At 37.7% G+C, this 17,986-nt stretch overlaps 2 protein-coding genes across 2 annotated transcripts in view; both read left to right on the top strand.

Annotated features, from left to right (window-relative positions):
- ROR1 (receptor tyrosine kinase like orphan receptor 1) overlaps window positions 1-7,753 on the top strand; it is a 165,054-nt gene extending 157,301 nt beyond the window's left edge. Inside the window, exon 9 of the mRNA XM_011369609.2 lies at window positions 3,700-7,753. Coding sequence (XP_011367911.1) covers window positions 3,700-5,127 — 1,428 coding nt within the window. The 3' untranslated portion in view covers window positions 5,128-7,753. The remainder of the gene's footprint in view (window positions 1-3,699) is intronic.
- Window positions 7,754-15,263: 7,510 nt separating this feature from the next.
- The window catches only part of UBE2U (ubiquitin conjugating enzyme E2 U (putative)), a 51,476-nt gene continuing 48,753 nt past the window's right edge, over window positions 15,264-17,986 (top strand). Inside the window, exons 1-2 of the mRNA XM_023536227.1 lie at window positions 15,264-15,662; window positions 17,281-17,362. Coding sequence (XP_023391995.1) covers window positions 15,597-15,662; window positions 17,281-17,362 — 148 coding nt within the window. The 5' untranslated portion in view covers window positions 15,264-15,596. The remainder of the gene's footprint in view (window positions 15,663-17,280; window positions 17,363-17,986) is intronic.

Here is a 17,986-nt window from a genome sequence, read left to right on the forward strand (position 1 = left end):
AAATGTTAATATTTGTTGAGTGCTTAAAATAGTGTCTGACACGAAGTACGTGCTATATAAATATTAACTATTAATAGAAAGCAACGGGTCCAAGATACAAATTGAGATTAGTATGAGTCCAAAGTCACATGGTTTGAATTACACAACACTACCTATGGGTCAGTTTCAGCAGGGATGGGGGAAAGGAAGAGGAGTGTCCTAATGCCTTGTTATATTGGTCTAATATTCCTTGGGTTTAGTTCCTAGTTCTCATTTTCCCTCAAAAGAAGTTTATTACTCAGTCTGTTGACCATTTCTGTCGACAAAAGCCAGGGGATCCTGTTTAGATGAAAAAGTAAGTAATACCTTCCATTCCATTTAAGGGGCCTTCACATAAACTGGATTCATTTACATCATTAGGAAAAGTTTTGATGGGAATCTCAATCTTATTGTCATGCAGGAAAAAATTACATTGGCTTACTCTTGCCACAAAAGCAAAATCATCGGAGCGCTGCGGAAGAAAAAAGGTTACTTTTCCCATCGCCCACATGCTGTTCTCCCAAAGGAACTTCTTAACACCCACAGGCATTCAGACCTTACAAACAAAATGGAAAATAGGAGATCTGAGATTGCAGAAGAAATTTCCAGATTCAATGGAAATTTTGGAAAGATTGGAAAGATTGGTTTTACGATTTTATTTATTTATTTATCTATCTATCTATCTATCTATCTATCTATCTATTTATTTATTTATTTATTTATTTATTTATTTATTTATTTTGGTGACATTAGTTAATGAAATCCAGTAAGTTTCAGGTGTACAATTCAATAGTAAGGCATATATATATATATATTGCATTGTATGTTCCCCTCCCATAGTTAGATTTCTTTCTGTCTCCACATATTTAACCCCTTTTACCCCATCTACCCCCCTCCTCTCTCCTCCTTCCTCACTCTTCCCCTCCTACCCTCTGGTAACCACTTGTCTAGTGTCCATGTCCATGAGACTCTGCTTGTTTGTCCTGTTCGTTTGTTGCTTTTAGGTTTATATCCCACATATAAGTGATATCATGGGGTTTTCAACTTTTTCTGTCTGGCTGATTTCGCTTAGCTTGATTATCTCAAGGTCCATCTATGTAGTCTCAAATGACAGTATTTCATCTCTTCTTATGGCTGAGTAATATTCCATTGTATATATGTACCACATTTTCTTTATCCAGTCATCTATCTTAGGACACTTTGGTTGCTTCCATGTCCTGGCCACTGTGAATAATGCTGCTATGAACATCAGTGTGCAAATATCTTTTCGGATATGGGTTTTCAAGTCTTTGGGGTAAATACTCAGTAGAGGGATTGCTGGATCATATGGTAGATCACTTCTTAGATTTTTGGTTTTATGTTTTTAAATTAGTTACCTTTTTGAATTGGGAATATATTGGCCTGGTTCAAAATTTTTAAAAAGCATAAATTGAAAAATTTAACTCTTGTCTCCTCCTCCTAGTTCTCCCCTTTGTACCCTCCCAAGAGCCACTGCTGTTTCCTGAGCATCTTTTCAGGGTTTCTTTATGCATGTAAAGAAACATGAATACATTTTTATTCTTTTTCTCCTCCTCTTTCACACAAAAGCAGCATACAGGAGTAACATTTCTTTTGCTTTATATTTTTAACTTAACAATAGGATTTTGGAGCTCTTTCCATATCAGTACATACAAAGAGCCCTCATTTGTTCATACAACTGTATGATATTTTAGTTACTGGCTCTACCATAATTACTTTAATGTCTTCTCTAGGTAAACATTTAGGTTGTTTCTACTCTCTTACTGTTACAAACAATACTAAAATGAATCGGATAGATCAATAACCTTTAATTTACTGAATGTTTAAAGCAGTGCATTACCATTGCTTTCAGCGGAAGTAACTTTCCTATAAGAAATTTCCAAATACAAACCCCATGACCTCTGCTTTAATGAATAAACGAGACCTATTTATAAGAAACATTATTTGCTTAGAAGAATTAATATTTCAAAATCTTCGATTCCATTTTGTCCTTATAAGTGGGTATTCTGCTGCCTTTATTTACACTTATAATTAGGTTAGTGGGCATTTTGCCCTGGAAAATATCAGCCTAGAACAGAACTAATCGTCATGAATTCTAAGTTAGTGGAATTCAGATTAGAGAACTTTTTCGCTTAATTTTCTAAACTGTTTTCAACTCTGTACAGAGAGCTCTGCATCCCATATGGAACTGCAGAATTGTCAGCTTCAATTGGGATCCTCAAAGAAGTATTCTTTTTCTAAAAAATAAGGACTTAAAGTATAAAATTATTTTTAAAAATCAGTTTATGTACAAATGCATTACTTTTATAACTTTTTCCCTAACAAATTAGACTAAACGTCAGGCTAGATTTGAGGTGAATTTCAAAAAATAGGAAAAACACATGACACTATAGACATTTACCACCAAGATCAAATGTCACAATTTAATGCTTATTTTCATTGTAAGCTAAATGCTTTCCCTGTCTGTTTTAAGGTCAATTAGTAAACAACCCAGTTGCAAAGCTGTAGGAATATCAATTGCTATGAAGGGCAATGCAAGAAATGGAAATCAGATCGAGAGGACAAACTATATTCATAAAAAGAACAGCAGCAGCAAAGTAACAATAGCTAAAAGTTAAATAACACTATATATGCCAGCCTTCATACTGAGTACTTCACAAATGTTAGCTTACTCAAAGTTCACAAGAATCCTACAAGTATAATTAATTATATCAAGGATTATCATCCCATGTTCTGGATGAAGGAATCAAGCCACAAGGTGGTTAAATATACACAGGGTCATACAGCTGGTAAATGGAGAAGGCAGGATTCAAAATTGGACTGTCTGGCTGTAGAGGTCATGCGTGTAACCAGCCACTACACTGCCTCTCACTTGTAGTGGTATTTAGACTATAAAGCCAAAAGGACTCCAGAGGAGGCGAAGACCATAGTGGTCAGGAAGAGTTTCAGAGAAAGCAAGTATCTGATAAGTAGAGAGAAGCACATTCCAAATCTCCCCGTTTCTACTGTGAGCATCACAGGAAGACAATGTTGTTTTGGTTTCTCTGGCTTTTCACACAATCAATATCCTAAGAATAGGAGAGCGTTGCAGGAACAAAGGTATTGGGCAAGAATGTGCATGGTGTCTCAGGGTGGGCAATGAGAAGACCTATTTAAATAAAGTAATGCTATCACATAGAGGAGTAGCAAGGCGGGTTAGGACCAGCTCACAAACACTGTAAGCGTCAGGCTAAGAATTAAGGCTGTATCATCTGCGGCAGTGCTTTCTCACACTAATGTTCACACAGATCACCTGGGGTCTGTTAAATGCACATTCTGATTCAGCACGTCTGAGGTGAGCCTAAGAAGCCTCATTTGTAATAAGATTTGAGTGATGCTCATGTTGCTGGTCCCAGGACCACACTTTGAGTAGCAAGACTCTAGACAACAGCAAGAAACCATGGTTGGAGCAGGAGGGGTAGATGGGGAGATATGGGAGTGGTGGACAGAAAGTTGCCTATGGCAGCTTTGAGTTGCAGCCAGCAATTTTAAAGACTTATAGACCTACAAGATTTTATTTAATCTGATTTATAGAACTTTATATGGCTCACACACCTCCTTCCAGATGCCAAGAAGGTGCCTTAAGAAATGTTTTAAACCACGCTCTTCCTTTCTTTCATACAGAGCAAGGCTAAGGAGCTGCCACTTTCTGCTGTACGTTTTATGGAAGAATTGGGTGAATGTGCCTTTGGAAAGATCTATAAGGGCCATCTCTATCTCCCAGGCATGGACCATGCCCAGCTGGTTGCTATAAAGACCTTGAAAGACTATAACAACCCCCAGCAATGGACAGAATTTCAACAGGAAGCCTCCCTGATGGCCGAGCTCCACCACCCCAATATTGTCTGCCTTCTAGGGGCTGTCACTCAGGAACAACCTGTGTGTATGCTTTTTGAGTATACGAATCAGGGAGATCTCCATGAGTTCCTCATCATGCGATCCCCACATTCTGATGTTGGCTGTAGCAGTGATGAAGATGGGACTGTAAAATCCAGCCTGGATCATGGAGACTTTCTGCACATTGCAATTCAGATCGCGGCTGGCATGGAATACCTGTCTAGTCATTTCTTTGTGCATAAGGACCTCGCAGCTCGCAATATTTTAATCGGAGAGCAACTTCACGTAAAGATTTCAGACCTTGGGCTCTCCAGAGAAATATACTCCGCTGATTACTACAGGGTGCAGAGTAAGTCTCTGTTGCCCATTCGCTGGATGCCCCCTGAGGCCATCTTGTATGGCAAATTCTCTTCTGATTCAGATATCTGGTCTTTTGGGGTTGTCTTATGGGAGATTTTCAGTTTTGGACTCCAGCCGTATTATGGATTTAGTAACCAGGAAGTGATTGAAATGGTGAGAAAACGACAGCTGTTACCATGCTCCGAAGACTGCCCCCCTAGAATGTACAGCCTCATGACAGAGTGCTGGAATGAGATTCCTTCTAGGAGACCAAGGTTTAAAGATATTCATGTCCGGCTTCGGTCCTGGGAGGGACTCTCAAGTCATACCAGCTCTACTACTCCTTCAGGAGGAAATGCCACCACACAGACAACCTCCCTTAGTGCCAGCCCCGTGAGTAATCTCAGTAACCCCAGATATCCCAATTACATGTTTCCGAGCCAGGGTATTACACCACAGGGCCAGATTGCTGGTTTCATTGGCCCACCAATACCTCAGAACCAGAGATTCATCCCCATCAATGGATACCCAATACCTCCTGGATATGCAGCATTTCCAGCTGCCCACTATCAGCCAGCAGGTCCTCCTAGAGTGATTCAGCACTGCCCGCCTCCCAAGAGTCGGTCTCCGAGCAGTGCCAGTGGGTCGACTAGCACTGGTCATGTGACTAGCTTGCCCTCATCAGGATCCAATCAGGAAGCAAATATCCCTTTACTACCACACATGTCAATTCCAAATCATCCTGGTGGAATGGGTATCGCTGTTTTTGGCAACAAATCTCAAAAACCCTACAAAATAGACTCAAAGCAACCATCTTTGCTAGGAGACTCCAATATTCATGGACACACCGAATCTATGATTTCTGCAGAACTGTAAAATACACAACTTTTATCAGTGTGGTACACAAGAAACTAGAAAGCCGTAGAAAAGATTTATATTCAAATGTTTTTATTAAAGTAAGGTTCTCATTTAGCAGACACTGCAACGAGTATCTTCTGTGAAGTTTAACTTTGTCTTACCAAGCAGGGCAGACACCAACCAGAAAAAAACACATCGTGGGATTAATGCCTCATCAGGGTGTATGCCATTGCATTGGGATTGGTACATCTGGTTTCAAGAACTGAATATTGCAAACCAGCAAAGAGGAAAAGATCCTTGTGATTAAGCATCAAACCAAAAAGGAAAGTCAAATGGTGCTTTGTATATTTCACCTTCGGTCACCATGACTGGTCTCTCCCCAAAATGTATATACCGTAGCATTTGTCTACCTGCTGTCTTTTCTTCAGGACAGATGTTCAGGAATTATATTGATTCGATTTAGACTCTATGCATCTTTGTATGGAAGTAGTGTTCAGAATCAATAAGGAAACCTTAGGCCAAATTTGAAATCCCTGATGGAAACGAGCCATAAGACAAATGTTAAGTTCCCCTGAAGCCTTCTACACAGTGGGGTTTCTTTAAGAAGGCGTAGAGTGTGGTTCTTTGTGAATCTCCTCCGTGGATCACAAAGGCCTTTTTCTACATTTTCTTTTCCCACAGTGTGTTTACAAAAGCCCTTGAAACAACAAAGGGCATCAGACCATAAGAAGACTAGATGTGGATGCTGGAATTGATTGTTGGTTGATAGTGCTAGCTTACTTTGTTGCATTAGATATGAGGCACTACAGGAAACACAGTTGGGAAAATTGCCCCTAGGCCTAGATCAGCATCCAAGGGAGAGGAACAAGGGTTCCCATGGGCACGACCTAACAAGAGCTTCCCTGGACCAATAACATTGAAGAATAGAGGTGTGGCCACAGACCAGCACATCAGTGCTTGCCACCTGGTGCCTATGGGTTGTCCAGGGCATACGGATGGATGTTCACCATCAGTGGACTCTGGGGAAGCAGGAAACTCTATGACACTGATATCTAGTTAATTTAAAGTTTTTCTCACTTTTTTTCCTGATCTGGTTATGTGCACAGATTTTATTCTAGCACCAAGAATTATGTCAATTTATTCATAGTGTTAGTTGGAATCCAAAGACTATGAATTCTATTTTGTAAAATATTACAGTATTTAAAAAAAAAAACAAACAAACAAAAACAGGTACTGAGTTCTCACTTCAAAGATTACCAAGAACTGAATTTTTTAAGCTGGTAAATAGAAGCAACACGATCATTTTTGCCTTAGTTAGAGGGAGGTGTCGAATGTACATCTCATGCAATTTACCTGCTAGCCATCTTTTGCCAAGTTTAGAATTCGTATGGGTTTCAAGTTCTGTATAGAAAAGAAAGTTATGTTTGATTTTTCTCTTGTTAAAAAATAACTCCTTTATTCTAAGTACAATGTCTCAAAGTCTCATTTTTTTTCTTATTTTATAGCTACAGAGACTTAGAAAGAGACTTACAGGATATCAAGTAATTCCTGGAAATGATATTTAATGAGGAGAATGTAAAAGAATTAGAAGCACATTGATGTTTCCATTTTTAAAAATAAAATTAGGATGAGAAATCAAGGAAATGTTTACCAAAATATGATACAGTTTTCCCAAACACTGAATCTTCAAACAACAAACATGGACTTATAGGTACTGTGAACTTAAAGAATTGGCTATATCCAGATTTATTCAGAGATAAATTATGACATATTTTAGTGGCATAAATAAGCTGATCAAAGTCACATTTCTTTAGGTAGAGGAGAATATTTGTATCCTTTTGTTGCTATGCAACTGTTTAATGATGAAGATTCAAACCACAATTTTGTATATCATACGACAATCAATTGTTTTCCAAAAATATTTATTATTTTAAGTAAACACAATTTCAGTTAATCTGAGTTTTTCTAGGAGTCCCGTAAAGGGAAATTAGCATTCCGTGAGCCAGTAAAATACCTACTCTGGAAAAACATTACTAGGGTTAAAAAATAAATTCAAGTTAGTTTTTTATAAAGAACTATAACATTTATTTTAAACATTTTGTAATTACTGAAGTCATTAAGGTGAGCAAACTAAATTTCAAAACCACTTGTAATATTGTGTCTTATGATAGCACTGTGATACTACATAACACAGTCCCTTTTGTATTAAAAATAGTATTCTTTTCACAAACTGAAAAATATCTTTTGCTTTGTTGACAATGTTTTTTGTAAGATGACCTTATTTTCAGATCTTTTCTTTTTTTGCACAAAACTATGTTTATGGTTTGTATCACAGAAGTGAAAATATATCTCTGCATTTTTATATCTGGTCTGTTTCCTTGTTTCTTTTGTTTATTTGTTTTTAACTCGATATAGATTTTCTTCAAATATATAACGGCAATATTCAGATATCTTGCCCTGCCATATCTTTTCTTATTTTCACTGCATGCATTTAATCACTGTATTACTTAATGTTTGATTTGTTATTATGGGCATTTAAAATAGACAAGCATGGAATTGTAATGACAAAAAGGCTATTTTATATTGAGGATATATGCATTTGTATTTCACACACCAGAGATGATATTAAACACTGATTATTTTATGCTGCTGTTTATTAAAAATGTTTACCATAAAATAGTATTTCCTGAATATTGCTATCATGGAGGTATTTGGGGATTTTAATAGTATTTCTCCTAATGATTGACATTTCATAGAAAGAGGAGTCGTAATTCCTATTTAGTGCTATTCCACTGAAATGATTTCTTAAGGTAGGCTTTTAAAATAGACTTGGGCATTCTTTTGCTAGTGACCACAGGTGGATGGGAGAATCCCAATGATTTCATGAACATATACTATTTACCAAGATTATGGCAAGATTTTAATTTTTAAAATCAAGATAATATATTAAATAATTACAACCTAATGGAATGTAAAAATTGAGTTTAAAGTTGCATCCTTGATGTTTCCATATGAATAGATATCAAAAACCATGTCTTAGAACTCTGAAGAAGGAAAAGCTGTGTACATCCTATGTTCAACTTAGATTCCAACCATATTGATAAAATAAAAGAAATGTGGCCATTTAATTGTCACAGCTTATCTTTATGACCTTATTTGCCCAAAAGAAAGAGTTTCCCATCTGGCGATTAATATACACTGTCAAGAAAAATGAGTGTCATTATGAAAGTTCAAAGAACTTGTCTATTTCTGCTATTTAATACAGAAGGGACTACAGTAAAACCTTCAGGGCCTTATGCATCTGTTTTAGGTGCAGCTCTTGTCACCACCTCAGCGATCAAACTCAATAAAGCAATCACTTCACATGGCAATGAGATCCATGTCAGGTTCAGTTTCTCCCTTTAGCTTGAATCCCAATCTGCCTTTCACCTCCATCTCCTTCTTCTGTCTCTCCAGGCTCTTCTCCTCCCACCATCCCCAAGTCCCTCAACTCTGTGATTTGGGCCTTGCCCTTAATACCCTAATCACCAAACATCTGCAGACTTGCAGTACCACCTCAGATAATGCCTACTACAAACCACTAATACTGATTAAAGAAGAGCTCTATTATCTACGTACCTTCAGACATAATCACCTATCCTAGTGGTTCTCAAAATGTGGGCCTCAGACCAGCAGACTGTGAAACCCGTTACAAATGCAGATTCTCAGGCCCCACCTCAAAGTACTGAATCAGAAATTCTAGGGGTGGGACCCAGCAAAGTGTGCCTTAGCAAGGTCTCCGATATTACAAAGATTGAGAATCACAGAACCACCATAATTTAAGGTATGGGGCGGGAGTCATTATATCATTAGTAATGTGTATATAAGCATTTAATAACATTTTAACCACTTTAGCCTCCTTAAAGAAAATCAAGTTTTATTTAATTACAAGTTAAGCACTGAAATCTTTTTGTTTTAACCATTTGACAATTGGTTATATATTTTTGTAGTTGTTCCCTTGGATACAAAACTAACAGCACCTAACTTTTGTCAAGAATATATTCCTTGTCTAGTTCACTCAAGACCCACATTCTTGGATAGTCACCAAAATCTTTTTCCTTCATATGGACAAGCTCAAAAGAGTTGGTCTCTTAGTGTACATTTTTTTTGTTTCCTTGCACTGATGATTAACACAACTAAAAGAACTCTTCCTCTTTGTTGCAACTGGACAAAGTTAAGGTCAAGGATAGGCTGGTCTTTCTTGAGAGAAGGGAAGTTCCAGCTCCCAGTGAGCGTCAAGCAGAAGCAGCTGCAGAGGCTCCCCCATCCCGAGCTTCCTGTGACAACCTGACCCAATCAGCTGGATGCAGTCACCTGTGGCTTGTTCTGCTGTGATCCTTTGCCAGCTGTAGTCCATCAGTCCTTACCATGAGTGCTCCTCGGCTCAGCCTAGGCTCCCCACTGCCTTTAGAGAGCTGAAAGCTCAGAACAGCAAGGAGGATCCAAGGAGGTGACAGAGGTAAAACTCAGACTCCTCTTAATTTATAAAACATTGTAGTTCAAATACTAAGGAGGAAATGCTATATTAGAGGAGCAGAAGGGCCAAGGGAACTCACATGAGCAAAATTTTTGCCACCAAAATATGACCACACTTGAAGTTTGTTACAATAGATGACAAGAGTATTAGGACACTTACCTCAGAGGAAGGAGGGACTTACAAACCATCGAAACACTCAAGGTTAATGTAATCCTCTGGGAAATCAGGCTGCAAAGACTTAAAAACATAGAGACATACAGGGAAAAGGTCTGCTAACATTTATGACGAGTTGAATCCTAAGCACCTATGAATTGCTTATTCACAAGTATTATAACAAGTATTATAACATTTGTTGACCAGGCCTGACACAATGCTTATCTTTAGCGAAGATAAGCAATGTTCTTATTCAGGAACAGATAAATTAGGAGAAAGTCCCCACTTTAAAATTAGGTAGGACATTACTTACACTTTTAAAAAGGTCAATACCTTGTCATACTGAAATAAAGATAATTCAGGGAATATTCAGTTTGATGGAAAGTGGTTCCAAACGTCAGTCTTCATGGACCTGTGTTTTTATTGTAAATTTAAATACACACACAAAACAATAGAACCGGCTACATGAAGCCATAGATTAGTGCTAAAGCCCTCTCCAGACTTACAGGCACTTGAAACTTGCTTCAGAAATAGGTTGAGATCAGGTTCCATTTTACAGCAGGTGCTCCTTAAGCCATTGCAGTCCTTGGGCCTTGGAACGACAGCTTCAGTTATCCGTTGGGCCATTCTAATAATTCCCTGAAAGGTTTCTTTTGAGTCTACACACATTACAATCACATGAAATGAGCTGAAACTCTCCAATGGCATGATCTAAGTAGTTTATTAAGAGTCAACCTAATAAGACTAAAACTAATTAATATTCTGTCAAATTGACCGTTCAGGATTTAACTGTATTTCCAGAGTTCACTCTAGAAATAGGGTGTATTCATTGTATTGGTCATCTTGTACTGATCAAAATCTCAGTGCCTTGCCTTGCAAGAGTAAACATTTCTCACTCATGTCAGTTACCAGACGTGAGTCTACTGCTGTAGCTGCTCCCAGGTCTGTGAAGACAAGCTGTTCTCAGGGCACAGGGAAGAGCTAGAGGAAGAATCCAAACACAGTCACCTGTAAAACTTCTGCTCAGACAGGGTGTATATCAATCTTCCTTTCACACCTCTTGGTCAACACAAATTCTGAGGCCAAATGTGACCATAAGACATGGACGCACCTCGATGTACTGAGAGGAACTGCAAGTCACACCATCACAGTCATGGGCAGGGGTGTAGACTCTTCTTGCAGGGAAGGGGTAAATAGTTGGGAACAATGACACTATCCCCAACCTGGAGAAAGCCCTCAATGGATAGAGTTGGTATTGCAAACCCACAGCACCAGCACCCTTCTCTTCTCTTGCATTCGTGGCAGACATCACAAATTGGTGCTCTTCCCAGCTGAGCTCAAATTTAGCCTTAAAATTTTCAATATGCTGCCCTAGGTAGCCTACTAATCAGTCAGAAATATCACCAGAGATGAAATTTATTAGTCATCCCTGCACTAGAGCAAATTGTCAATGCAGGTCATTATCACAATTCGAGAGATTTCTAATTATAACTTTTCAAGACCACCTCAGAGTGTATTGGAAAAGCTACCTTAAAATCTCCTATTAATTCCTTAGCATACAACACTTTATGTCTAGGCCCCCCTTCTTCATGGGAACCAGATGAAGAGAATGGGAGCATGCAGCACAAACATTTCAACTGCTGCAGCACAAAAGCAAGATAACCTTGCGTAAGTAAGCCAATCTCTATTTCTTATTCCATAAAATGGTGTAAATGCAGCAAAGAAGTTAAGAGTAAAAGTTCCGATATCAGATTGCCTGAGTTTAAATCTCCCCTTCATCCCTTGGTAACCATGTGAATTTAGACAAGTTACTGAACTATTTCTTTATCTGAAAAAATATTTACTCTAGAATTGAAGCTAATTAACTTAAATGAGCTAATTCATGCAAACTGCAGAGAAAAGCACCTGACACAGTTTTCAAAAACATGCTATACAATTTTATATTTTTCCTATATAATTGCATTTCAGAGTTGAGAAGAGTTTTTAATGATAATATATAAATATATGAGAAGTATCCGGCACATAGTAGGTACTCAAAAAGTGGTAACATTGCTATTATTCAGTGTATTAAACAATTTTTATAACAGGATACATTATTTTCTAATGTGGTAAAATATTTAGAGCACAAAATATTCTATTTAATTATTCGTGTATATGCCATAATGTAGATAGAACACCCAGTACTGGTGTTGTGGGTGTGGGCTCAGCCCCTCAACAATCTCCATCACCTCCCTTCAAACCACCCCAATAAACATATACTAAGTAAAAACAGCTTCAAGACACATCCCTAAGCCATTCCTGAACCATAAGTCATCCCTTACACACCCTCCAAGCTAAGGGCCACCTCAAAGCTCCCATGTTAAAATTCTGGAACTACCCCTAGGACAACTGAATATGAAAAGGTAATGTTAAACCAATATATGTGAAGGAAGCCTAGACTAATTACACCTTTTAAATAGCTCCCCCTCCACCCCTAACACTCTTAACAGTCACAGTTGTACTTAGATATTATTAAATGTAGTATCTCTCAATGGGTGGTGTTCCCATGTGAGGAATGAAATGAAAGGAGACCTGATTCTTCTAAAACACTTCAGTGCACGTAAAGTACCCACGCAGGCATTGCATTCCTTCTTCATAAACCTCCCTAAAATACTCTCCTATAGGAATTCTGAGCATTATTTTTTACACCTCTGATTATGGGATTTGGGCACCAACCTGCAATAGAAAACAAATCAGATTCCTTTATCACCAAGTGGCAGAAACAAACAGCTTTTACCAAGTTGTCTACAACAATTCCTACCCTGAAAAGGTCCTTGATGTCCAAGCCAAGGTGACTAACAAGGCTAGTTTGCCAGGGACTATCCCAATTTTAGTATTGCAAGTCCTTTGACCAAGGTAAGCCTCCAGTCCCAGGCAAACCTGGACACTTGGTCACCCTAACTAAAGCAAAGAAGATGAAATAAAAGGCAGCCTGTATAGATTCTGAGTTCCTCTCTGTTAGGTAGCCACAAATATAGATACAGATAATGATCTCTGGCCCCAGCATCTCAGGTGTCTTATGGAGGCAGAATGCATTGTTTTATAATAACAACAATTCTGAACTTTGGGGAAGCCTACAATTTCAACTTTACTAAGGGGAACCAAGCATTTCTTGGAGCCTAGGCTTTTATAAGCTAAAATAAAAATTTTAAATGAGAAATTTCAGGAATTCAAGTCACTGAACTAGGCTACCCACCTCTTTCTTCCTGTTTGATCTTTGAAGATTAGCATTCAGTATTTTTCATGACGTTTATATTGAGGAAGGAATATAAGATTATTAAAAGCAGAGAAACTCAATATGGGAACGCACATCAAAAGGTCTTCAAGACAAAGGAGGGATCATATGATTTGAAACCAGAGTTTCTAGAAGCATGTGTGCTGCACTTCATTTCCTAGTTAACAGCGTAACATACGTCAAAATATGATTTAAAACACTTCTCACAGCTGAGCTGACATTTGGCAATCCTCAGCCTTCTTTTGCTCTTGAGGATGGGGGTTCAAATCCGAACGAGGTTAACACTTTGTACTAGTACGTATTCCTGGTAGATGAGGAAAACAGTCTTATAGTTTAAGTAAAATAAAAACATCTGTTCAAATCTTGAGGGAAAAAAATTGTTTTTAAAAAGAGGGGGAGGGAGAAGCTTGGTTGTTAAAGCTGGAGATGGCCTCTAACTTTACCAATGTTATATAATTACACTTTCAGTTGCCTTGCTCACCTAGGATAAAAACTTGTACGTGAATCTTAGCTCAGTCTTCATTTTTCAGTATGCCACACCTATCTTATCCCCTAACCCTATCTAAAGCCATATGTTAATGTCTGGGCATTAAAGTCTTGGAGGTCATCTCGGAATTCTGCCCACCACAAAAAATACAGTGCAACATTTCTCTTTTCAATCCTCTGGGCCTAGTTTTAGGGGGGAAGACTATGAGAAAAAAAACCCGAGAAGCATATAGCAAGACTTAATTAAATCTACTCTCCATTTGAAGATACGAAAGTAATAAAAGTTAATATCAAAATGATTATCTAATAGTTGATATTTTTGAAACTACATGCAGAGTACTACAAATATATTTATAAGTTACACAAGTCAGACTGCTTTTTTAACGAATTTATAATCTAAAAGAGAAAACAGAATACACATTTAGTTAACAGATGCATATAGGGCCTTTATTATGTGCCAGGCACTACTTTATACAGCAGTGGTCCAGCTTTCTTGGATTGACATTTTAGTTGAAGGGAACTCAGAAAGTTCACAAGTAGACATATAGCCAAAAATAAACGCACCAAATATAACATAAACAAAAACAACAGTTGCACAAAGAAAATTATTGAGAGTAGCAATACTTCATTAAAGAAGGCTAGATAGCTCACATGGGAGAACATGATACCTTTGTGAGGCAAGGTGGCCTCGTAGTTAAAAGCATGGACTCTGGAGCTAGATATCCTGGGGTCTGCATCTGGCTTTACTGCATTCCAGCTGTGTGACCTAAGGAAAATTATCTAGCATCTCCATGACTCAGTTTTTCTTACTCTAAAAATTAGGATCATAAGAGTACCTACCTCATAGAGTTGTTTTTGAGGATGAAATTAATTCCTGCAAAATTTAGAACAGTGTGCCCAGCATATGGTTAAGTGCAGATATTGACTATCACTCTAGGCAGTGACTGAACGCTTGGCAGCATTTTTTCTTTTAATCCTCACAATAATCCTGAGAGGTAGGTATTATTATTAGCTGCACATTACAGATAAGAAAATTTGGGTCCAGGGAAGTTAAGTAACTTCTTTAAGGCTATGTAGGCTCCTAAAACATAGCTATGCTGGGTTACAACCCAAAATTCTGAGGCAGGAGATGGGAATCTGAGAAATTTTAAGTAGTTTTTTCTGTTCCTGGAGCAATCTCACAAAGTAACTATAGGATTCCATGACATAATAAGGTATGCAAAAGTATTCTGAATGGGTACCTGGCCATGTGTTAGATATTGTTATAAGCGTAGACCTGTACCTACTGGCCACCTGATAGTTTCTGATATTCAGAGAAAGAGGAAGGATCATTTTGGAGAGGGACTTCAGGTGAAGGCTTCTGTGACTTACACCCCGGACCCCGGGACTTTACCCTGACCCTCTACACCAGTTGGTGGGCTGAGAGAGACAAGGATGTCGCCTTAACAGTGGATCTCATTGGCCTTTCAATGTAAAACAAATGGATCGCATTGGCCTTTCGAAGTTAGACAATTGGCTGCGGAGGTTTCCAGAGGTCTGCCCACTGTCACTGATTGGGTGAGAGACACTCGCGCTCCCACCTTCTCTCTACTTTCCCATAGGCGCCTGTTGCTTGGCAACCAATTTGCGTCCTCCTGCTTAGTGGACACCCAATTACACTAGTGAAGAAGAGACAACAACCTTCTACCACCGCCGTAAGCTTTCTCCTCTTAACACCCCACCCACTTCACACCCAAACAACGCGGAATTGTCCCAGGTGCTCGTCCAGGTTTGCCTTGAGACTGAGCTGTAGGCTGACGCGCCTCAATCAAGAAACGTGCCCAAGTTTTCTTTCTGAAAGTCTTCGTTTAGAGGCTTCAGGGGAGAAAAGAAAGCCATTGTTATATGCCAACTTAGAAGCCACTTATCTGGGAAGCACACAGCGTTCTGAGGCTCTAGAAAACAAGCAACGTAGGTCAGTTAACTAGGAGTGAGAGAGTGACCCGTAACCTCACACACCTGCCTCAGAGTAAACCCTAGGAGTGTGGGACCAAGTGCTAGACTCTTTGCTGCCTTATCATGAACAGCAGAGCTCACTTCTTGCTGCAAAGAGAATTCCAAGAGTTGAAGGACAACGATTATAATGTGAGTACTGGGGACCCGGAGGGAAGTGTGGGACCCGGAGGGAAGTGTTTCACTGGGGTATGAATTTTTTTTTAAGCAGTATAATCTGCGTTTATTCTTTAAGGCATGATTTAGTTAAGCTATATCACCACGACAGTATTGTTAACAATCTATTTCATTTATAATTATTTATAATTCTTAATTATTAAAATTTGTAAATTAATTATATAATTAATTATTTATAATTATAATCGATTATTTATAACTATTTATAATTATTAATTATTTCATCATAATGATAGTTAACAATATTGTGCTGAGTAATTTATGTGTATTTAAGCCCTGAATATCAGGGTCTATAAGGTAGTAAGTGGCCACAAGTAGGTGCAAGGTCGCTCTCATTAATTACAATACTGTATGTAGTGTTTTTGTTTTACCTACCAGAAACTTAAGCCTCAGAAAAGTTCAATAAATATTTGGCCCCAGAATTCTATCACAGGGTTTTCTGACCCCCAAAAACCTTTGCTCTTAAGTCTTGTGTTATACTACTTACTGTCCAGCACACTTTTGCCAACTGCTGTCACGTATAACATATAAATTCTTTTCTCTTATAATTTTAACACAGGAAAACTTCTTTTCAAATGCCACCGATGAGGTTATCAATGCTGACGGGTGCCTCATGCTGATTTATCACATGTAGTATGGAGATTTTTAAAAATGGAAGAGATGGCGGAAAAGGGAACACATGAGAAAGAATAGAAAAAAACGTCGTCCATAGCAGGAGAGTGTAGAATGCCAACTACCAACAGTTGCTTCAGGGTAGTTCAGTGGCATTATTCTGTTTCCACCCCTGCCATAGAAATTTTGCCTTCACTGGAGATGTTAGGAATAATTATTGAGTCCAACAACAAACTTCCCAGAGGCATAAACCTAACATTTGATATTATTTCTGCTCTACCTGAATTTTGTTGTTCTCTGTTGAAAGATAATTCCATGAAGGGAAAAATGATTTGTAATTATAGATAATGTAGATAATAGCAATATATTATGTTATGATTTGTAATTATAGATAATGTAAATAATAGCAATATATTATGTTTATACAGACTAAAACCTAACATACTTAATAACTATGTGGTTGCTCAGAAATATCTGTTGAGTATACTCAGGTCTACTCCTCAGCATAAATGATAAGGTTTTCTATGAAATATATTCTCAATCGCAGGGAAAAATTATTTTAAATACAAACATAATTTTAGAGTTGTATTTTTCTTCATGAAAATTTTCTTACTTCAAGTCTTCCATATAGCATCCATATCATTTTTAAAAGCTCTGAAAAAATGCATGCTTTTCAGTTATTTTCTTTTCTAATTTGAATCTTAAATTGCCTATTATGCCAGCCACACAGCCCAGTCTTGACCTTATAGTCCCACTTGTGATTTCCATACTTATGACTTATTTTAAACTTTTGCCTGTGTTTCCTGGAATCTACCTTAACATCTGTGTAATAAGACAATATGTAACACCTCCCCAAATCAACAAATAAATAAATTTATCAGGAAAAAATGTAGAGTTTTTGGAATTGATCATAACCTGATATCTGATTTTTTTTCTACTTTGACTTTTGTGTCATTTGAAGGGTATTGTGGCCTTTCCTGTAAGTGAAGATATGATGGAATGGGAAGCTGATATTGAAGGTCTACAGGATACATTTTGGCATGGTATATACTTTCAAAGCCAATCTACTTTTCAAAAAGCCTTTATACCATTATTAGTCTATCTTCTTTATTCGTAAAATTAGGCTGCATTATATAAATTATATAGAAGTCTGAAAGTATTCACATGTTATTTTTTATTGTATGGCTTTACTTTTGGCCATTTGTAAACATAGATGGAAATTTTAGGTTTAAATTTTTCTTTATGCCAAATCTTAATGTTATTACATTTTTAAGAAACAGGCACAATAAAAGATAACAATTGAAAATATATTCTAACACTCTTCCATGAAATCGGAGAATAGCTATCAAAATTCTGGTTGGCATCAAAATCCCACAATTATCTCTGATTTTTCCCTATGATTTTCCCCAAAATTTCCATAAATCAAATTCTCAAGAAGACTGGGCCTCCATAAACTTCAGTGATCATGCATTCTTTCAATCATGGAGTAATAAGATAGTTTTGTTTGTTTGTTTTTGAATGAGGCAGGGAGAACATCATGTAAAGCAAACAATTACAATAAAATATAATATGTGCTATTATGGATTTTAAACAGAATGCCTAGGAGGCAATGATTAGTTATTGTTCCTTGGAGAGTCAGGAATGGCTCTGTAAGGAAGCGACATTTG

The sequence above is a fragment of the Pteropus vampyrus genome, unplaced genomic scaffold, assembly GCF_000151845.1.
Source record: "Pteropus vampyrus isolate Shadow unplaced genomic scaffold, Pvam_2.0 Scaffold151, whole genome shotgun sequence".
NCBI classification, from domain to species: domain Eukaryota; kingdom Metazoa; phylum Chordata; class Mammalia; order Chiroptera; family Pteropodidae; genus Pteropus; species Pteropus vampyrus.